Source organism: Arvicola amphibius, chromosome 14, assembly GCF_903992535.2.
Source record: "Arvicola amphibius chromosome 14, mArvAmp1.2, whole genome shotgun sequence".
NCBI lineage: Eukaryota > Metazoa > Chordata > Mammalia > Rodentia > Cricetidae > Arvicola > Arvicola amphibius.
Window position 1 is genome coordinate 20,753,507 of NC_052060.1, and position 22,886 is coordinate 20,776,392.

Genomic DNA, 22,886 nt, shown 5'->3' on the forward strand with positions numbered 1-22,886 from the left:
TATTCTGGCCTGATATATGCTATACAGTTGCTAATGAGCTGTATCCCCAAATCTTACATTCCTTTTAAATATTTAAAAAATACTTTTACTATTTCCTAGTTATTTCTGCAGTACGTGTGTAATCTACTGTCTATAAAGGATGTGCTTAGACTCTGTTACCAGATTCATTAACATCTGAATGAAAATATGTTTTTATTTAAGCAGAATATCTATTTCAAAGGCTTATTATGGTTGTATAAAACCTTTTCATTTGTAGTGTTGAAAAAATAGCTCAAACAAAATGTGTCACAAATGCAGCTAAGCATGTCTTTTGGCAATGTTTGGTTAGGATGGAAAGTGATTTTGATCTTTTTCTAGATAATCTGACATGAGAATTCAGCTAAATAGTCTAAATTTTACCTTTCTACCTGCAGAAATCACAAGAAAATGATATACGGAGTTGTTGCCTAGCAGAAATTAAGCAGACAGAAGAAAAATATACAGAAACTTTGGAGTCAATAGAAAAAGTAAGTTATCAAGTATCTAAGCCCCAAGGTTGCCTTGCATGATCTATGTGCTAGACCCACTCCTTTTGCAGTGTGTGTATGTTAATATATATTCTAAGATTTACACTGGATGCCAGGCTCAGGAAAGCAAATACCACATGTGCTTACTTATAGTTATAATCTGAACACACTGAAGTCATTCAGGTGCCAAGTAGAATTAGGGACTAGTACAACCTTGGGTAGTAGAGATAGGAATGGTAGTTAAAGGATATAGTCTTATATTAGAAAGAAAGAATATTTCAAAATCTATACCCAGAATAGACAAATGTATAGACAGATTATGCACAAAAAAAGCAACTGTGTGGAACTTTGGGGAAGAGTAGTGTGTATGTGGAGTGGGGAGAGAATGCAGGCTGAGAGGGAGAAATGGATTATGGCCACGAGTGTCTGTCGGATGTTTTATGTGGTAAACAGTTTTAAATTTGATTGTGATAGCTGCATAGCTCTGAACTTCTAAGAACCATCGGATTGCAAGCTACATAGTTGTGTTCTGAGAAACATGAATTATGTCTCAATAAAACCCAAAGAAAAAAATAAAGACATCAAAGCAGATTTATACATTCTATAACTATTTATTGCTCTATTGACATCTAAATGGCACTGTTTTAGGGACTAAGAACATAGTAGCAAAGGCAGGAAGACTGTGGGTTTTTCTAGTAGTTTCTGTATTGTGAGAAAGTTTAGGCTGGATGCCAGGTGGGTGGGGAATTACCTGAAGAAAAATCAGCTGGAGAGGATGGATGGCATGTGTTAGAGATACCGTATAGAGTCTGATGGCAGCGACCTCTGTGTAAGAACGCAGTGCTTAGTTCACCAACTGAGGAGGTTGAGAGCACAAGTCATATATATATATTCTGGGAGAAAGGTTCTCCAATTGGAGGGCGCAGAGGTGCTCTAGGAAATTCTGATGGGAAAGTACTCAGCTTAGGCTTCATTCATGGAACAGCTGTGGTCCCGTGTGGCAGATAGAATGGGTGGAGGAGATTGAGAAAGAGGCCAGAGAACTGATGGGCTACCAGGTTATATAGGGACAAAAGCTAGAACCTTCGAGCAGACTTGGTGTAAAGGTAACTCTGGCCCTTGTAAAACAAGGGTGGAAAGCAGAAGAAAACTAGAAGGATATTATAGTAACCAAGATGACAAGAAGTCATAGCACTGAGGGAGATTAGAGGGTGGATGTTAGACTTTGGAAATAATTTGTCTAATTAGAACCAGCAGACTTTGCTGGTGTAGGCGAAGGGTTGTGGAAGAAGGAAGAACCAAAGATAGCTGCTAGTATCCACAAATGTGTGGATGCTGATGCCAGCTGAAAAGATGGAGGGCAGGAAATCGTGACTCTGTTGGACATGTTAACCTCGTGTTCTGCCTCAGACTTCCACTGGGCCATACTGAGGCAGGTATTAAGTATGTATGCCTTTCTCTGAGAGTACTAAGCAAGGTCACTTCAGGAAAGGCCTGTCTGTAGGGAATAGGTTTGAGGCCACTCCTAGTGACTCCCACATTTAGAGGTTAGCAAAATGAGAACCAGATGAAAACTTTTTTATTTTATTGATTGATTGATTGATTTTGCTACAGGAAAAGAGAAGGTGTAGAAGAGTTGGCTTAGGAGAGTCGATTGGTTAGGAACAGTGTGAACATGTGGCATTACTGAGCCCATGGCCCTTCACGGTCTTATTTAAAATTAAGCTATCAGTATAGTATATGGATCTATAAAACATATGATGAGATAGATATAGCCAAAGGTTTTGTTTATTGACAAAAATGTATTGGAAGGAGAGAGCGCACCGTCCTGATGGTGGCTCGTGGGCTGTAAACTGGGTAAAGAGTGGAGCAAGACCACGAAGGATGTGAAACTCAGTCTACTAGGCACAGCAGGGCTAGAGACTTCCTTGAACAAAGTGAGCTTCGTGGGCTGGGCTTGGGGGTTCAGAGAGATGGCTGCTTGAAGTTAACCTGCGAGGCATGCGCAGATGTTGATCATGACAGTGTCTTGTGGTGTGACCATGAGATTTGGAAGTTGAGTTCATAATGATTGGAAATAAAGGAACTGGCAGGCCAAGTTCCTAGACTATTCAGACACTGTCTATACAGACACCGAGATGGCTAGCAATGAAGGAGAAGTATGGGCTGAATGCCAAAGTCTCCAGTGATACATGGAAATGGTGTACAAACTACACCAGCAGATCGTCCCTCTCAAGAGCCTGTGTTGGAGAATTGGAGGGATGCTCTACATGCATCCTCAAACCTGTCTCCCAACTGTTGCCATTGTTTTCCTGCTTGGCCAACAGCTTCTAGCTTTTAGGAGCATTTTGTCTTATATTTAAGAGTCTCGGCTTATATTTATGCCTTTGTTTGCATGTATATATGTGTATGGTATGCACGAATGCATGTTTGTGTACTCACGTGGGTACACATGTGTTTACATATGAGTGGGTGCCTCAAGTTGACATCAGGTGTCTTCCTCTATTGTTCTCCACTTTTCTTTTTTGAGACAGGGTCTCTTGCTGGAGCCTAAGATTGCCAGTTGCAGGAAGTCTAGTTGTCTGCTTGCCCCAAGAATCTTTGACTCTGCCTTCCAACTTCTGGGATCATAGGAGGCTGTCACATCTGCCCAGCTTTTTCATAGGTTCTGGGGATCTGAACTCAGACACTCATGCTTGTGTGGCAAGCACTTGAGCCATCTCTCCAGTCCCTATGAAGTCTTTATAGCTGTCCAATGCAAAATTTTTAATATAGAGAGTATTTCTAGACTTTGTGTTCATAATGCTAATAAATAGTTGACTTTTAATAAATTTTGCTGGTTGATAAAAACCCATTGTATAGATTAGGCAAAGTTATGCTTAATTAAAGTTACTTTTCTCTTCTCTCTTGGTAGTATTTTATGGCACCATTGAAAAGATTCTTGACGTCGGCAGAATTTGACTCGGTATTCATCAATATCCCTGTAAGTAAAGCTGCGACAGGTACAGCTGTGTGTTTCCTAGAACATCTTCACTTATTAGTGGATTCCAGATCCTTTATGATTTTTTTGTCTTGTGTTTTCTATGATTTTTTTCCTTCCCAAATTCCCATATCCTTTTCTTTTGAAAACGCTAACAACATATCTTTAATCCAAGGTCAATTAAGAATGTGTGCTGTGCACGAATGCAAGGTTCATGCATTATCCAAGTCTCATTGTTGTGAAGCAGTACTCCCAATTAAGTAATCATGATGTTGTTGTCTGTCTGTCTCACTATTCCCTGGTGTACCCCCAGGGATGCCATTTACCTGCAGATTGGCAGTTAGATCAGCTGTTTCTGATTGTGCCAACATCTTATTTGATAGTCCCTGCTCTTAAGGATTTTAATCAGCAATATACCAGAGAAGACATATTCATCTTCAACTCTCAGCCTGCAAAGAGTGAGCTTGCTGTTATGTTTCTGTGTGCTCCAGGGTACATAGGAAGAGATAATGGAGAATTGGTACCTTGATTCAAATGCCCTCATTCTCCCTCAACGGCATACATTCGCTGGCTGCTGAGGATGACTTGCTTATCAGAATACAAATGAAATTATGACTTCTGAGTTGCTGCAGCAAACTGTTAGCACAATTTATTTGGTTCGCGTTTGTGTCATTGGTTCTCTGGTTTCAGGCAATTTAGTCTGATTGTTGTTAGCTTAGCACTAGGGCATCGCTAATTGACCAAACAGATTTGCATCTCTGTGTCCCAGGGACAGGAATCATTACTTTAGTCTGTCAATAAAACAGTAAGTACTTGATTAGTTTTATTTAAAAATTTGTAGTGATTATAAAATTAAAAAAGCCATGCCTATTTTTTATGCAAAGGATAAATTGCCCTTTAATAGCAAGTAGGATAGTTTCTGTTTTCACTGAACACTGGTATTTTCAAGTCCTCTCTGGTATTGCTATTTTTCATGCCCATGTCTCTCTCCCTCTTCTCCTGCTTCCTCCTCTCAGTTTCTTTCCTTTCCCTCCACCCCCTCCACCTGTCTGCTCTCTGAACTGCAAGTCTGGCAACAGTGGTAGCCGGGTAGCTCTAGATGTGGGGGTATGGTTTTTTTCTTTATTTGGTTGGTTTTTTTGCTTCTGATTCCTTCTTTTCTTTTACAATGGTTTTTTCCCCCCTAAGGACCTCGTGAAAGTTCATCGGAGCTTAATGCAAGAGATTCACGATTCCATTGTAAATAAAGATGACCAGAACTTGTATCAAGTTTTTATTAACTACAAGGAAAGGTAGGTTTTATATTTAAACATGTGTGGGTATTGGTTCAAAATTAGAAGGAATGTTAGTATTAAAAATATGCATTTCTTTTGTTTATTAGAATACTTCCAGGTAGGAATTAGAACATAGCGTAGGTTCATCTTAGGGAAGTAGTTTAAGCTTTATATGTTAATAATTATCAATGACAACAGCAACAACAACAACAATAATAAGCTGGAGAGATGGAGAGATGCTCAGCAATTCAGAGTGCTGGTTGCTCCTGTGGAATTTCAGTCCCAACACCCACATGTCAGTTTACAACGGTCTTTAACTTCAGTTCTAGAGGATCTAATGCCCTCTTTACTTCTAGGCACCAAATATCTATGCACATATATACATGCAGATAAATACTTACACACATAAAATAAAAGTTGTAAAAGCATGCCTAGTATAGTGTTTAGATTTATTCATTTATTCATTCATTTATTTTGGTTTTTTGATTCAGGGTTTCTCTGTATAACAGCCCTTGCTGTCCGAGAACTAGCTCTTGTACACCAGACTGGCCTCGAACTCAAAGAGACCGGCTTGCCTCTGCCTCCTAGATGCAGGGATTAAAGGCATGCACCATCACTGCCCGACCATATTTAGACCTTTACATAGTCCTTCCTCAGGGCTCATCACTCCTGAGTGATGTAGTTTTTATTAACTCACACTGATGCTCTAAAGGAATCAGAGAGGAAGAGCTGGTACTCCAATATTTGACAACTTTTGATTTCAGAGCATTAGATTTATAGTCAAAGGGAACAATTTCTTGGTCTGGGGAGATAGTTTGGTAAAATGTTTACCATATGAATGTTATAAGTCCTCAGAATCCTTATAAAATTTGTATTCTCAGCATTGGGCATGGGGTGGGTAGCAGACACAGGTGGATCCTTGAGGTCCACTGGCCAGCCAACTTAGCTCAGACCGGTATGAGGCACATGCACAAAGCACAAACACATACAAATGCACACATGGATGCATAAACATACACAGACACACACACATGTAGTCACAAACACACAGACACACATACACACAAATGCACATACATACACACATACAAATACATACATACACGCAAACACACACAGACAGACACACATACAAATGCATATATACATGCACGCACACGTACTAATACATATACACACACAAACACACATACACACATACATACAAAACATACATAGGTACATACACCCAAAGAGAGAGGGGGGAGGGGGAGAGGGAGAGGGGGAGAGGGAGAGAGGGAGAGGGAGAGCGAGACAGACAGGCACTGGCAGAGAGATCAATCTATTTTTCCCTTAACATGAAATATCTTTTTTTGGCTTAAGATATACTGCTCTCTCATTTTAAATCAAGCAACATAATTCCTAACACTAAGAAGTGGCTAATGAATTGCTTTGTGTCAACTTTTAGATAAATATTAACAGTTTATTAATACTTTTTAGCTAGTGGAAAGATAAGAAGAGCAACAAAGCTAATAGCCTTTTTGTAAAATGTCGATATTGTAGAGCTGTCCTTGATAAGCATGCTCAGTCTCCATGCAGTGTGAGTTATTTTTCATCCGTGGTGCCTCTCTTCCCACTTCTCAGATGATGTATGTTCCTTAATTATATGGAGTAAGGAGTAAGAGGCTTATTAATGAGTGAAATCCTGGTGATTGTAATAAAATTGTGGTAGAAAATATAACTGTCCTGAGGATGAATAAACAGTAAAAAGTTTATCTCCAATAAAATCTTAAAGAATTTTTTAATTTATAAAATTGATATATATATATATTCAAATAACATTAACAATCATTAAGCCCTATTGTTAAATCTGTCTTCTATAAAACATACATGGAATCAATCTTATTCTAATTTGGAACCAAAAATTGCCTTTTTCCTGCTGTCAATATGAGTGGCCCTCACTCTGCATGTAGTCTGTGTTTGAAAGAGTCTCGGACCTGGGGAGAATGCCCAGGGGTGGAGAACATTTGAGAACTTTGCAGAGGACCTACGTTCAGTTCCAGCGCCCCACATCACATCAGTTTCTGGGATCCCAGCACCCTCTTACGGCCTCTTTGGACCTGCATAATGTGCTCCACTTACAAGCAGACATGCACCTGTGTGTAGGAGCAGCCCTGACTATAGCATTAGAGACTGAACATTCCCTCTTTCCGCCTCTGCTTGTTTCTTCCAGTCCCATGGGTTTTTCCCCTTCCCTTGCAGATTGGTTATTTATGGACAGTACTGCAGCGGGGTGGAGACAGCCATCTGTAACTTAGACTACATCTCTAAGACGAAGGAAGACGTCAAACTGAAATTGGAGGTGCCCGTTTTATTATTATTATTATTATTATTATTATTATTATTATTATTATTAGTTTATTGCTCCAAGATGAAATGAAGTAGTGTATTCCTCTATTTGATGAAAGCAATGGAACCCATTTCCTCTTGTGCGCTAAGTACAAATTTACTCCAGTTTTATGAACTATTTCAAAAGATAGCCATGGTAAAAAATAAAACTGTGCTGATAATCGTAGCAGGAGCAGAACCTAACTTTGTGTCTGTGGGTTTTATACACGTTTTCTCCTTAGGTCCTCTTTACTGTGATGCGGATGCTGGTGGCTCTCGCATTCCACAGCTGAAAAGACTGAGTTCAGGAGAGGATGAGTGAATTACCTAGGTAGTGAGAGGTGCAGGATGGATGGGCTCTCTCTCTCTCTCTCTCTCTCTCTCTCTCTCTCTCTCTCTCTCTCTCTCTCTCTCTCTCTCTCTCTCTCTCTCTCTCTCTCTGTATTTCAAATGTTTTGGGCAGCATAAGACATCTGCACATGTATACAGTGCATAGGTATTGCCCATAAGAGAGAAGCGTTGGCAGACAGATACAGACATAAAACACCAAAGTGCCATGTGAGTATTAGAAAGCCCGTGAGTAAGTTGGAGTCATCCCTTCAATGCACTAGATGGATGAGACTGGGGACTTACGCTACGTCATGGCTTTGGAGGAGAGAATGGGGATAAACATCTAAAATCCCAGCATTTAAGGGGCTGAGGCAGGAGGATTGCAAGTTTGAGGCCAGCCTGGGCCACATAGACAACCAGACATAGACACAGACACACACGCACACGCGCGCGCACACACACACACACACCTGTCTATAGATATATTTGTGTGTGTGTGTGTGTGTGTGTGTATCTTGAGACCTTGTCTCAACCCATTCTTTCCCCCAAAGCCTTGATGTATGTGTATTAATTATATTGGATAAGAGTTTATATATTTAAAGAACTTCTAAAAATGATTGTTATTTGAATTAGCACCTTTACGGATATTTTTGTGTTGTTGCCTCTTTAATATCCCTTTCTCTTTTTCTTTGTTTAGTTCACCTGTAGAGTCAAGTGATAGAAAAGAAAGGAAAGTCTTTTGAATCTTAGCCCTTTCTTGTTTTTAGCACAATAGGTGTGATTTCATTGCTTCCATTGTCCAGAGTTGAACATTATTGCTTAGGAGGTTTGCACAATAGCAGGGCACAGAGTATTTTATAGTGTCCCTTGACGATAGTGACCTTATATCTAGAGACAGTTAGTCACCACTAAATGACATCTTTAAAGTATCATTAGTACTAAGGGTTAATGCTTCTCCCAGAGAATGGATACTTGTAAGTGTAGAGGTCTAAGCTACCTTGACTCAAATTAGATAAGGCGATAAAATAAAGCTTTACAGCTCACGTTATTAGTTCGGAGCGAAGCAATCGTTAGAGCAGCTTTTATTTATTTATTTTTTTTCTTAGATGAAGGTGTAAAACTGTGGTTCTGGCTAGGAGTCAGCATGCCGTCTCTCAGGCCTCTCTGGTTCTCAGCCTTGTTGAGTGACTGCTCTTCTATCAGAATCAATGTCACAGCTCTGCCCAGGACATGCACACCGGGACTGTACATCCCATACAGTTCCTGCCAGCCTCCGGAGAGGAGAGGCCTCAGGCTGAGTTGAAAAGGCTGCCAGGGAGAAACTACAGTTCAGCATGCAGCCTTTCGTTCAGCTCAGATGTCCTCTTCCGAACAGGGCCTGACTTGGGAGAATTTAATGAGGAAGTGCAGCATGGGCACCCTACGGGTTATTATGAAAGCTGTCTTACTCTCGGTGCCCGTCATTTCCATCTTCTTTCTGTGGTGGTTTTTTTTTTTTTTTTTGGTTGTTATTATTTTTATTAAGTGTGAGTATGTGTGTCTTTTTTACTTAGGAAACAAGTTAACGTAGGGCATGGGGTAAGAGACTCTGCTTTTTCTTGGGAGTCTGAGCTTAAACTCAATGATAGTTCTTTTGGTTAAGAGTGAGTTTAGGTCAAGTGGTGATGGATTACTTTAGAAGAATTAGTGATGTCCCTTATTTACTTTCAATGATAAGAATTTATACCCCGATCTCCATCTGCAGTGTAGCTGATGCCAATAACTCCCCCCCCCCCCCGAACTTGGAGCTTAAACAAACTGATGTCCCTCCCAATAATTTTAAACAAATTTCTGTGATTTTATATGTACAAATTTCTGTTCCTTGCACTAAGTTGGGATAGCCTAGAGTTAAAAACAGTGCCATCCCAAAGAGTTTAAAATACAGAATCACTGGCAATAATGCCATAGCTCCAAGTAATGCCTTTGAATGTGTTAGAAAAACTAAGAATGGGTAAAGAAATAAATTCATGACGTACATGTTATCTTAAGTAACTCTATACACTGAAGAGTTCGTGGTCTGTCACTTGTAATTGCAGGAGAATGTTGAATTCATGTCATTTCTCTCTAGCAGTTGTGTTTGACATTTTGTCATCTTTTGGAATAACAATGTATACATGTTTTAGTCAAGATTCTCTAGAGGAACAAAATTGGCAGAATAAATCTATATCACACTCCTGGTACCAAAACTTTTCATAGTTAGGTTCTTTCGAACCTACCTAGAAACCGATATAGGAAGGGGATTTATTAGAGTGGCTTGCTGATGCTGGCTCTGCTAGTCCATCAGCGGTTGCTAGTGGGAAATCCAAGAATCCATTTGTCCAATCCATGAGGCTGGATGTCTCAGCTGAAATCAGAATGTGCTCAAATCCCGATGAAGTAGGGTCTAATGCCAGTGAGAAACTGGCTATTGAGGGAGGGCAAGCAAGCAAAGAGCAAAACTTTCTTATTCCATGTCCTTTATATAGTTTCCAACAGAAGCTGTGGTCTAGATAAAAGGGGGATCTTCCCACACTTCAAATTATTTAATCAAGAGGAATCCCTCACAGGTATACCTAGCTGCTTGGGTTTTAGTTAATTTCAGATATAGTCAAGTTAACAACCAAGAATAGCCATTTATCTATCTATCTATCTGTCTGTCTGTCTGTCTGTCTGTCTGTCTATCCATCATCTATCTATCTATTTATCATCTATCTATCATCTATCTAATATGTTAGTATATATTATATGATGATGATGACCATTCATATATAAGATACACATAAATAATATATTATAATATATATTTGGATATATATATATATATATATATATATATATATATATATATATATGTATATGTCCAGGGAAGACAGTAACCTGCCCCAAGTTACACAGCCAGGGTTTCATATGTTAATACTTAAAATTTAAATTATCTATTCCCAGGTCATAGCTGCCATCAAGAGTGAAGAAGTCAATATAATTTTAAAGTAAACTACTTGTTTGGTGGCAGAGTTTACTGTACAGCCTCAAACTTATGTCACTCCTGTCCCAGACCCCTGAGGGCTAGAATTAAACACATGTACCACCATGCCTTGTTTAAAGTATTTTTAAAAAGAGGATCAAATATGTAAAATCTGAGGCTTCAAAAATATTATCTGTGGTAGCAGGTTTCTATTTCAACATATTCAGCCAAATATTCCTTTTCCTTTAGTTCAGTAAATATTTATTAACCAAACAGAGGGTTTTTAAAAAGACGTTTAAGGTACATGTCTTTAGTATAAGATATGTACTGGGGCAGATACTCTTTACAGTGACAATTAAGGACCACAAGGTGTATATGTACACAGACCAAACGAGGGAAGAAGGGAAGGAGGGAGGAAGAGATGAAGGAAATGGTTTTGATTAAGATTCATCTTAAAGCCTAGCAGAGTGCTTGGGAAAGGGATGGTGGTTTCTTTGGAGAGACTGGAAAGAGTGATTGGATAAACTTGATGAAGCCGAAGCGTGAAGGTGGATGAGCCCACAGGACGTCAATGCGCGGGGGATTGCTGCTATCTGGTTCATAAGCCTGAGGGGAATGTGGGAGTCAACTCTAAAGGAAAGCTGTGCAGGGTTAGGATTATGTACTGTAAAATAATCTTCACTGATGAAACAGTTTATTTGATTCACATTGCGATTTGAAATACTGCAAGGCTTGCTTTAAACAAAACTGAAGGTACTTTATTGTTTGACTATTGGGATGGAAAAGGGGGAAGATATTTTAGAAGGATTCTACTTGTGGGCCTTGCATCTTGTAGTGTTTTATGACTTCCTTTGAGAAAACTAACAAAAACTTTGAAATGTATCGCGTTAGGAATGTTCAAAGAGAGCAAACAATGGGAAGTTCACTCTTCGCGATTTGCTGGTCGTCCCCATGCAGCGTGTGCTGAAGTACCACCTCCTTCTTCAGGTCTGTACTTTCACAACGCTCCGCTGCATTTGTTCCTCCCACAGGGCGTCATGTTCTGCAGCATCATGCCGCAGAGTCTCCATATTATTAGTGTTAAGTGTGAAATGACCAGGATAGCTAGGCATTTTATTTTCCTTTTAGAAAAAAAAAATCAGTGTTTACTAAAAAGATACATGTTGTGTTCTTCAAACAAAATAGAGAGAAAAAAAAAGAACAAATACAAATATGCCTTAAATTGCCTAGTTTGGAATTAGCAATAATCATTTGCCAGTGAGTGATAACAGGTATCTAAATTTGGTCCGATTAACTGCATGAGCTTCTCCATCTTATCACAACAATGCATAGAAGATTGTGTTATGCACTGTGTGGCCTTCTCACTGCACTTAACATAATAAGGCTACACCCTACTGTGAGGTGATCCTTACTAAAGCCCACAAAGTTTACGGTTTCCACGGTTAAGTCCGCTAATGAGGGTGGAGAGTCTTATAAATTTAATTTGATAGCTATACCAGGAGGCTCATTAGTTCTGCTCCAAAGAAATGTCTTACTGTATTAGTGTGCCAGCCCAGCTGATGCTCCTGGAACGCATTATATAAAAAAAAAAATCTACTACCTGTATGTGAAATAGAATTTTGAGTCTTCTGTGATTTGTACATCTTGTATATTAAATTTCTTGAACTGTAGCCATGCAATTATTAGTCATTTCTATTTTGGTTCTACTGAGAAATCAGAAAAATTCCAACCCTGATTATTTCTTTAAAAAGTACATTAAAACATTTATGAGACCTAAACTCAAAGTAACTTAATCAAATTGAGTTTTATGAAAAAATAATAAGGACGACTCAAGCAGTTAACTTTCAAGACATCATGGAGCTAAAAATGTCCAAAATGAGATAATGGTTTATTTTGTTGCTTTGATGTAGTAAAGGGCTGATTGAAGAATATATAAGGTTTCAGAACAAGAGAAAGACTCTGGGTCCTTGTAAGACTTTGTCCCGACTCATAAAACTAAGAAATACAATTATATGTTTTTGAAACTCCTCACTTGGCCCACTGTTTTTTTCTTGTGCTGTTTTGTGTTTTAGAGTTTAAGAGGTTGTGTAATTACATAATGACATTTAAAGATGGGAAGGCTTATTTCGGGTACTACATGCAGATAAAGATTTTAGAGGTTTTTTTTTAAATCTCAAAGTATTTTTGGAGCATTAGTCTGGTGTCTAGGATTTGTTTTTTAAAAAATGTGGTTGTTAATTTGTGGTTTTTCTCCTTTCTACTGCACTTTCATGATTTTACAAGGAAATCAGTTTCAGCTGCTGGCTGATTTGATGACAATGATATATGAAATTTAAAATATTTTTAAGGGGGAGTTTTGGAAACTTTAAGAGTGTTTTACTATTTTATTTAACAAAGTGAGAATAAAAATAGGATTTGGGCGGCTTTTTGTATTGGGCAGTTCTCTCTTTCTGTAGTCCCTATTTGTAACAGGAAACAGTACCAGTGCTTTGTCCTTTAGAGAATTTCGAGTAGTGTGTGTGTGTGTGTGTGTGTGTGTGTGTGTGTGTGTTAGGAATGCATTGTGCAACAGCCCTACACACCCCTCTGCACTAAGTCTCACCATTCAGAAGGACAGGATCAGTGCAAACTCTGAAGGTGTAACAATGTGTTGGGTGCACGGAAGAGACACAAAGGCATCGACTACACCTCAACTTGCTAGGGACCCCAGGAGAGGCTTCATCTTCCGTCTTCCTAGGGGGATGATTTGTGAATTGAGTTTTGAAGGGCTAGTGTGAGTTTGGCAGGCGGACGATGGGAGGAACATTCTCAGTAAAGAAAACACCATGTCCTATGTGTTAATAAGAATATCTTTTGAGAACTATTGATTTCTTAGTGAGGATAGAAAGTAGGCCATCTGAGTGGAAGCTGAGAGAAATGGATGTGGAGAAGTTTTCAGAACCCAGATCTAGTGTGTGATGACTAGGAGGTGTTGGGTAACAATAGAAGAGTTTGGGGACTTATGGAAGTCTAACTAGGGTGCAGACAAGATAGGACTTAGAGTTTAGAAACCTGCTTGGTGTCAGAGGCGTGAGCAAATTATTGGAAGAAGAGAACCTAGGTCCAAAATCTAGTTTGAAGCACTTGAGAATAACCTGTTCAAAAAAAGATGTCATCCAGGCAAGTGTTCTCTAGGGCAGGACCAAAGTTAACATCAATGAGACACAAGGAAGGAAAGGGGATGGCAGAGCCTAGGATACCCTTAAGATCTTGGCTTTGGTTGCTACACCCATGAAAATGCTGCTATTTAATAAAAAACCCTCAGTAGCCCTCTCATCCTGGGTAAGGGTGGAGCAAGTTTGGAACTTATTGGACATAGGGGTCTGTGGGACAGTTATTTAGTTGGACATGTGAGTCTGATATCAGGTGTGATTTCTGGGTTTGGCAGGCATACTGCAGAGGAATGGCTTCATTGGGTGACAATTAATATGACAATGGCTGCGATCAAATTTGGAGAATATATAAGATAAGAATAAGAGAGTGAATATGTAGGTGACAGCAACTCTCTAAGGAGAAAGGAAACCGTGCAAGACTGAAGAGTTTGTAGAAATATGGACAGTAACAGTACAACACACAAAGCATCCTTTTGTCCCCAAATGGAGATGGATGTGGCATTAGAATCCATTCTTTAGAGAAGCATTGTGTGAGAGGGAATAGAAAGTATCTCTGCTATCTCTCCAGAGGTCAGGACGTTCTGGGAAACAGATGGGTGTAATGGCGAGGGTAGAGTATAGCTGGAAAGAGTCAGTCAACATTATCACAGGGTGGAGAGGCTGATGGTGTCTTTCAAACCTTTTGTTTGTTCCTTGTTTTGAATTTAAGGAAAGCATTGCTAACCCGTGTCTTCAAACAGGAGCTGGTCAAACACACCCATGATCCTACTGAGAAGGCAAACCTGAAATTGGCTCTGGATGCAATGAAGGTAAAGGCAGCTGCCACTGAAACTTGCTTGTGTCTTTATCTGCCTGCCTGGAAGCTGTGGGATTCACACTGCTAGTGTCTATATATGTACCTGTTAACCCTGTCAACATTCATGCTTGTTATTGGTGAGGAGAGCAAAGTAACGTGCTGAGATAGATGTTTGTCATGCTGTTTGTGGTGGGTTGGTTTGTTTGTTTATTTTCTGAGACTGGGAATTCCTGATACTTGCTATGTAAACCAGACAGGTCTCAAATTTGCAGCACGCTTTCCAGCATCAGCCTCTGAAATGGAATTCTTATATGGATTTAAAGGCAAAAAAAAATGTAGTGCCATAAAAACCAAGAGGTATAATCAAACTACTTTTGTGCAGTTTGCTAACTTTTATAGCCTCCAGGAACGACTCAGATAGTGGATTTGTTCCACATTTTCTCACAGTTACTTATGTAACTGCTGCCTTGAATAAGCACAGGGCCATAGGTGGCGTCAGAAGCACCAGTGTGGTTTTCCCTCGGACCCGTCTTCTGTCAGGTTGCCCATGATGGATCCTGTACAAGAGGACTTCACTTTGGGTTTTTGTTTCCAGCTAAACCTGAAAGTCAAGAAGACACATAGAGAGATAAAAGCAGGTGGTGTGAACTTCTTGGGGGAAATGTCTGAAAGCCCAAATTTCACATTATGCTTAGTCAACTTGACTCTGAACTATTACTGAAACAGAATCAAGTACTTGTTTTTTGAGAGGGCGTGACAGTGTTATCTAAGTGTTGAACAGTGCTCCGGACCAGTCTCAGCACTGCCTCTGCTGGTTGGATGATCTTAGCATGGGTGTCATGACCTTTACTTGGTCATTTATGGAGGCCAGAAAAGTAACAAATGTTGTTTGTGTCCTTAAAGAAGTCATTCATGGATGGGTCCAACTGGAAGCCAAACTTCCACTGAGAGCATTATTTATTTGCAGAGTTGTGTTCCTATCGGATGCTATAAAGAAGGCAAAGAAAGAAGAAAAAAAAGGAAGAAAAGGCTTAGAAAACAGGAAAATGAGGATCACACAAAATAAAAATAGCCAGTTACAGTATGGGAGGATGAGCTAATGCTTTAGCAAATTAAAAAAAAAAAAACACAAAAAACCAACAAAACGAAACATTTTTAAAATAGGTGAGGCAGGTGGAGAGCATGACCGAAGGCTTCCCTTCGGTTTATTCTGGTTTTGTGCAGCTCCATTCTTCACCTCTCGGCTGTTTCTCCTTTATTGACTCTGAAATTGAACTAGCCTTCATGACTGAGCCTTCTCCGGAGCTAACAAGACATTAACTGGTTTCAAAAAACCCTCTTGCTAGGGCAACATGTAACTTTGTGACTTTTTCCTCACTGCTAATCCTTCAGCTCTGCCCTTCATCTAACCCAGGGACAGATGTGCCATTGTCAAGGTCGGCCATTGATGCTTCTGAAATTTAAATTCTCCTGACCTACTTTCCTCCCCGGCTTTGCATTGCAGCAGGTTTTTCTTTTCTTTTCTTTTCTTTTCTTTTCTTTTCTTTTCTTTTTTTTTAAGACAGCAGTATCCTTACTCTCCTCATGGGTGTGGTAAACCACAGCTCTATGATTCTTCAGCCGTCCCAGCTGCACGCCCCATATTTTAAAATTGGCTTTGAGATGCAGCTTTGATTGACTGAGTGCTCATTTTATTGTCATTGAGAAGTTACGGTGGTGACTTCCATCACTGATGGAATTAATGATGTGTTTTCCTTTCAAAGCGGCTTGTATCTCTAATCTTCCAGCGTCTCTTTCTGCACCCTTCTCTCCATTCTTTAGGACTTGGCACAATATGTGAACGAAGTGAAAAGAGATAATGAGACCCTTCGTGAGATCAAGCAGTTTCAGCTGTCTATAGAAAATCTGGTATGTGATTATCCTCCCATCCTTCCTCCCCTCATCCCCAAATCGCGGGACATTCAGAGAGCTGTCATTGAGGAAAAGATGGTTTACCTTCAGCTTTCGGCTATCAGGCATTGGTTTTTCCCCTCGTAATTTTGTTTGGCCTTCACACTCATGTGATGTTACCCATGACCTCAACGTTGTTAAGGTGGTTCTGTTGCTTGCCTCCCTCCCTCAGTCTTCTCCTGCCCCTTCTCCCAGGAGTCCCAGAGGACAATAAAGAGAGTCCGAGTTTAGCTGACCCAGACAGAAAAAGTTCTTTTGAGTTGCTTGTCATTTTAACTAGGGCCAAAGAGTAAGAAGGCAGACGTAGATATATTAGGTCAGTGGTCCAGGGGGATGCCTTAAAGAGAAGAAGTCCAGAGATGGGTAAGAAGTACTCCGTGTGTTCAGGAAGCTGAAAGGCAAGGGTGGCTAGAAGTGAGAACAGAAGGTGATGAGCTCTGAGGTCACAGGGCATAGGGAATAGCATTGCATAGCCCTGTGGGCCAAGGACGGCTTAGGGCTTCATTGTGACTGCTGTGGAGATTGAGGGCAGTTTCCATCTGTCCTGGAGTGTGGTGTCCCGGTCTTGTTTATAGTTCAGGAAGTCCCTTTATGAAGGCAGCTAGGTTGCTATTGAAACGGTTTCCAGAGAGCAAGGAGGGCTGCATTCACCTGTGGGAAGTTCCTAACAGAACGGCTTTGAGGTATTTTTGGCAAGCTGATGTCACTGCTGCATTCTGAATCCCCCTGCACATTCCTCTCTTTTCCCATACACAGCCGCTTCTCCAAATCATGGTACCCTCACCTGCTTCCTTGACAAGCCCGCAAGCCCCAAGCAATCTCTGTATATAGTAATGTTTTAATCAGCTGCTTTCCAATTCGCCTTCTTTCCCAGCCTTGCTAAGACTTTCCTGTTGTCCTCAGATGTCACCCCTTTAAATGTATGCTATGATCTGAACTGAAACCATTTTCTGAAATTGTTCAGTGAGTAACTGCCCACATGTTTTACGTCATGGGAATTATGCTGCATTGATTGCAAGTCTCTTGTTTTCTATTGTTTTTTTTGTGGTTCTACCTTTGAACATATTCTCTTCAGAGCCCAGAGTATTTTCCCGCATCATGGTCTATCATGTCCCTGCCAGGTCCTATCTAAAGGGAATCCCATTCCCTAACCTCCCATCATTCTTTCTCTTTTAGAATTTCATAGTATAGTTCCTGACAGCTGTGTAGCATTGGCAGTATAATAATATGATAGACATTAAATTGACCACCATAAACATATGATATTAAGTATATTTACAATCTTCTGTACCCATGGTTTCTGTCCAGCTCCAGAACTCTTATGTCTGTGAAACCGTGTTCACTGAGTGCATGCTCTCTGCACTTTGTTCCCTCCGCAGTCCTGGGCACCATTCTTTCTGGCTTTGAATCCAGTACCTGTGTTGCCTCTAATATGTAGAACCGTATGGTACTGGTGCTCTTGTGGCCAGTTTATTTAGCCTCATGCCATAAGCTTTCATTTGTGTTGCCAAGCATGAGTTTTGTCTCCTTAAGGCTGTCTGATGTGTCATTGGATGTGCATATCCCACGTTGTGTCGTTTTGTCCAGAGAACATCTGTTGCCTCCCTTTGAAGAATCGTAGATAATGCTGCTGCGAGTAGGTCTGCCAGTGTCTCTTTGAGGGCCCCGCTTCCATTTCTTTTGGTTATGTAGTGGAATTTCTGAACTGTATTATAATTCTGTAATTAAATTTTGAGTGATAACCATTCCATTCTTGACAACAGCTGCCCCAGTTTGCATTCCTACTGGTAATATAAACGGACTCTAGTTTCTCCATGAACTTGACAAATGTTGTCTTTCAGATCTCTTTTTAGATGTTTTCTTTTCTAAGCACACGTGGAAAATACATATCCAAATGGATGAGAAATTGTGTCTGATTCTGCTTTTGATTGTGTTTTCCTAATGATTAAAGCATTGAACATGGTTTTGTATATTTGTTGGACATGTTTGGAAAAATGACTACTTTTGAATCCTGTCGTGTATGTGTGTGTGTGTGCATGTACACATGTGCATGTGTGTTTGTAGAATTTCTTTAGACATGTGTATACCCACAAGTCCCTCCTCACACACGTAACACTGGAGACTTTTCTTCTACAGATAGCGTTGACAGTGTCATAAGTTCTAGTTCACCCACCTTTTCTTTCGTGCTGATACATCTAATGTCACATTTAAGAACTCAATTCTGTGAAGTTTTTTTTCTCTACTTTCTTGTAAAGCCTTAATAGTGTTAGCTCTTCTGTGTAGATCTTTGCTCTAGGTAGTTATTTTAGATACAGGATAAAGCTAAGGTCCAACTTTATTCTTTTCTTTTTTGTAGATGTATATAGTTGTCCTGGCACCATTTGTTCAAGAACTTTGTTTTCCCCCGTTGAATGTTCTTGGCATTTTTTTTTTTTGAAAACCATTATGTATCTTATTTCTGGGATCACTACTATTCCATTGGTCTATTGATCTGTTGGTCTTTATGCCAATACTGTACTATTTTAACTATTCTAACTTTATAATAAAGTTTGAAGTCACGGAGTATGAAATATCCAGAGTTGCTGTTTTTTAGGGTCGCTTGAGGGTCAAATATGATTTTTAATGTCTTATGTTTTTGTTTTGTTTTGTTCTTTTTTTGACAGGGTTTCTCTATGTAATAGCTCTGGTTGCTCTGGAATTCACTCTGTAGGCCAGACTGGTCTCAAACTCACAGAGATCTTCTTGCTTCTCACTCCCAAGGAATAAAGGAGTGAGACTCTACCACTGGCTCCCTCTATAGATTTTAAGATGAAACTTTTATTCTGCTTATTCCAGAGTATAACAATGGGATTATAACAGCAAACATTTATTATTTTATTACTTTCTTGAAATAACATTTATATCTTTTATTAGAATAAAATGCCTAGGTACCATTGATAATCTTTAGTCAATTCTCTTTTCCCTTAATAAGTACTATAAGTGTGATTAATAGTTTAAAAATATTTTATGTCCCCGCATGAAATGTTATGAAAATATATAATTTAATTGTTACATCAGAATTTTTTATCCTAGAACTCTTAGCTCAAGGAAGCCACCCATGAATCCCTGGGTGAAATTATCTCCCCTTCCTATACTCTGCTTTTGGGATAATTATGTGTTTGCAATTACATGCATGTGTAACTATTTGTTCCCCTGTGGATAGTGTGTTTATGAAGATAGAGGCTGTGTCATTTCAACTTGAATGTGTGACAAATATTAGTTATTATAATCTTCCTCTAGTTAAGATCATTCCAGTTGTTTCTCTCTTTTGGAATCTAACTTCCCCCTTTAAATAATATTTTCATTTGTTGAGATTATAAGTAATTACGTGCATCCTTTTCCTCTTCCATTTACTCCCTCCAAACCTTTCCAAGTTACCCTCCCATCTTGTTCTCTTTCAAACCCATGGTTTCATTTTCTGTAAATATTGTACAAATACACTCAGTTTGTATAATGTTACTTATATGCTTGTGTTTTCGGAGCTGACCATTTGGCATTGGATAACCAATTGTGCTCCTGATTCGGAGAAGACTATTCCCTCATTCTCAGCCTTTCTTAGTTGCCAGTAGCTTTTGTCTAGGCTTGAGTCCTTGTGAGCTTTCCCCTCCCACATTTGCAGGTCTCTTTGTCTTTGTTCAACTCGTGTTTAGGAAGTGACGCTGGGGAAACTTCCTGGGTATAGCTTCTCTGGTATCTTAGGCAACACAGTCTCACAGAAAACTTATTGTTCCTCCAACTTTTACAATTTTTCTTCCTCCTCTTCTGCAGTGGTCCTTGAGCCTAAGGTACAGGAGTTGTGTTGTAGAGATATCATTGCGATAGGGCTGCACAATGCTCTATTTTTATTGGTTGTGTTTTTTTTTTTTTTGTAATGGTCTCTGCTGCAAAGGAATTTTCCTGGGCGAGGGGTGGGATATACACTTACTAGTGAGCCTAAGAATAACTACTGAGGATGAAGTTAGGGATTGTGCTGGTTTAGCAAAGTGATGGTTGTAAGTTCTCCTGTAAGGTCCGTGACGTCACTGGCCCCTGCGTAGCTGGATAGGTTTCCAGGCCCAGGTATGATTAGAGAGCTCTCAGTTGCTGTCAAGTTATGTGTATCCCTATGGTTACTGTGTCATGGTGGTCATTGTGGTTCAAGGCATCATAGCTGGGTAGGACCATTGGTCGCTTCTGTCCCTTAGAAGCTTGAATGGTAGCTCTGGTACCATGGCATCTAGCCCTCAGGGAGGTCAGAGTCAGCCCTGGTAACTTCCCTTTTAAGATTATATGTAAGAGTACTGTCTCCAGTAGGCCCACTGTAATTTCAAAGGACAGATTGATTTTTGTATTGTATCTTGTATCAAAGTCTTGTACATTTTAGAGTAAATGTATTTCAATAAGTAAAAATGATATCAATTGTTTCTATAATTAGGGTAGTTGTCCAGGAAAATGTCTTTACTAATGTTTACTTCTGTTTGTGATCGTGGAAAGGCCAGACACACTTTTTATATTTATTTACAAATACGTTTATGTTTTAGAACCAACCAGTTTTGCTCTTTGGGCGACCTCAGGGAGATGGTGAAATCCGAATCACCACACTGGACAAGCATACAAAGCAAGAAAGGTGAGAAGAGGGGAGGACCATGCACTCTCAAAATTAATCATTTCTAGTTGCTGTTGTGGGAGTGATGGGGTGGGGTGGCCAGGCAAGGGGACAGGCCAGTCAGTGGCCCCTTACATTTCCTAAGGTATGCCTTATGGATGACCTCATTGTCTAGTCTGCACCCTGTTGATTTGCCTGCGTTTTTAGGGCCTAAATGAAAACCTTTGAAAATGAGACAGGTGAAAAAATGCCTTCCAGTTACAAAATGCCACCAGACAATTGCCACAAAACCACGATTACCCTTTTTAAAAAGACTCATTTAAAAATTAACTTAGCATACTAAGAAGCATGGTCAAATGCAGATTATTTAATTATATTTCTATTTAGGGAGATTTCTAGGCAGAGTCCTTGAATAGCCTTAGTTCCCCCGGCCTGTAACCCTCCACTATGACACAGGATTGTCAGACTGATGCTCGTGTGGTGGTTTCCTGGAATCCTGCAGAAAAGAGAGTCGGCCAGCAGGGGGCAGCATCAGCTCTTGCTTCCACCTTGACACTCTGATTCCACTCGGGAGCCACACTTTTGACTTTGAGGATGAGGGAAGTGTTTGAGCACCGTGAAGGCGTCATTGTCACAATCATTGGTTAAGAATATGCGTGTTAATCACTGGGTGTTTCACAAAGAACACATATATTGCCGCTGGATGATAAGGTTAGAAGGTTCATTTCCTTCCCCAATTAACATTGCCTTTAATAAGAAAAAAAAAGATAAAGAAAAATTAACACAGAAAGTTAACCATCGCTTTCCTGTTTTTTGCAGTTTTCTCTTACACCCAAGCTGTGCTTAAAGTGACCCATTAAATTGTGACACTCGGCATGAGGTGTGAACGCGCAGGCTCTAAAGTTAGCCTGGGTGTGATCTTACACTGTTCCCGATCATCAATATCACTTTTGGCTATTTGCGCATCTACCCCAGCTTGAGTTTGCTCACCTAGGAGGGCAGTAGCTCCCACCTGGGTGGGGGCACAGGAATTTATGTCTTGTCCGTGGAAGGGATGAACAGTTCTCAAGGCTTTTGACCAACTGCTTTTAAGTAGTACAAGATCTACTGTCCTGAGCATGCATATTTTCTCTGAGGTTTTAGCTTTTAAATAAAAAGAGATCAGTTTTTCATGAGTGGCTTTATGGCCTATCTCAATGAGTATTTCAGTAACTCCACAGTATATGTATTGTTCTTCTTATGATTCTTCCCTTTCTTTTTGTTAAAGTGAGGGGCGTTGGGTTGGAGTGGCAGCGTTTCTCCATCGCTGTGCTGGAGACGTCTGATGCATCTGTGAGCCCGCATTCCCCTGTGTGGCCCACCCTGGTGTCCTTAATGCCAAAGAAGACTGCTTGGTTGGCATAATCATATCCTTCGAGGAAAAAAAAAAAACACATGAGCTCCTAAACCATTTCTGTCAGTCACTCGCCCTGTCTCTCTGTTACAGGCATATCTTCTTATTCGATTTGGCAGTGATTGTGTGTAAGAGGAAAGGGGATAACTATGAGATGAAGGAAATAATAGATCTGCAGCAGTACAAGATAGCCAACAATCCTACCACTGACAAGGAAAATAAAAAGGTGACCTTCTGGGACGTTCCTATTAGTAATTTATGTAGAGCTTTGAATATTCAAATGCAGCCATCCTTTGGTGTCTAGACTACCTCCTCTAGGGCAGATGTCTAAATCTGCAGATACTCGCAACCTTATCTAAATGGCTTAGTATCTGCAGAGTACCCAGGCGTGTCTTTCTATATAATTTAAAACATCCCTGGGTTCTCTAAAACCTAAGACAATGCTTAAATTCCCGCAAACAGCTGTTGAGCCACAGTGTTTAGCAATAACGACAAGAGGAGAGTCTGCACGTCCTCAGTACAGAGGCAACAAAT

The 22,886-nt window shown here is 40.0% G+C and overlaps 1 protein-coding gene across 1 annotated transcript in view; it reads left to right on the forward strand.

Moving 5' to 3' along the window:
- Vav3 (vav guanine nucleotide exchange factor 3) overlaps positions 1-22,886 on the forward strand; it is a 315,752-nt gene that overhangs the window by 145,118 nt on the left and 147,748 nt on the right. The window contains exons 6-14 of the mRNA XM_038311226.1: positions 414-506; positions 3,421-3,489; positions 4,675-4,778; positions 7,002-7,101; positions 11,329-11,424; positions 14,330-14,398; positions 16,207-16,293; positions 20,895-20,980; positions 22,446-22,578. Coding sequence (XP_038167154.1) covers positions 414-506; positions 3,421-3,489; positions 4,675-4,778; positions 7,002-7,101; positions 11,329-11,424; positions 14,330-14,398; positions 16,207-16,293; positions 20,895-20,980; positions 22,446-22,578 — 837 coding nt within the window. The remainder of the gene's footprint in view (positions 1-413; positions 507-3,420; positions 3,490-4,674; positions 4,779-7,001; positions 7,102-11,328; positions 11,425-14,329; positions 14,399-16,206; positions 16,294-20,894; positions 20,981-22,445; positions 22,579-22,886) is intronic.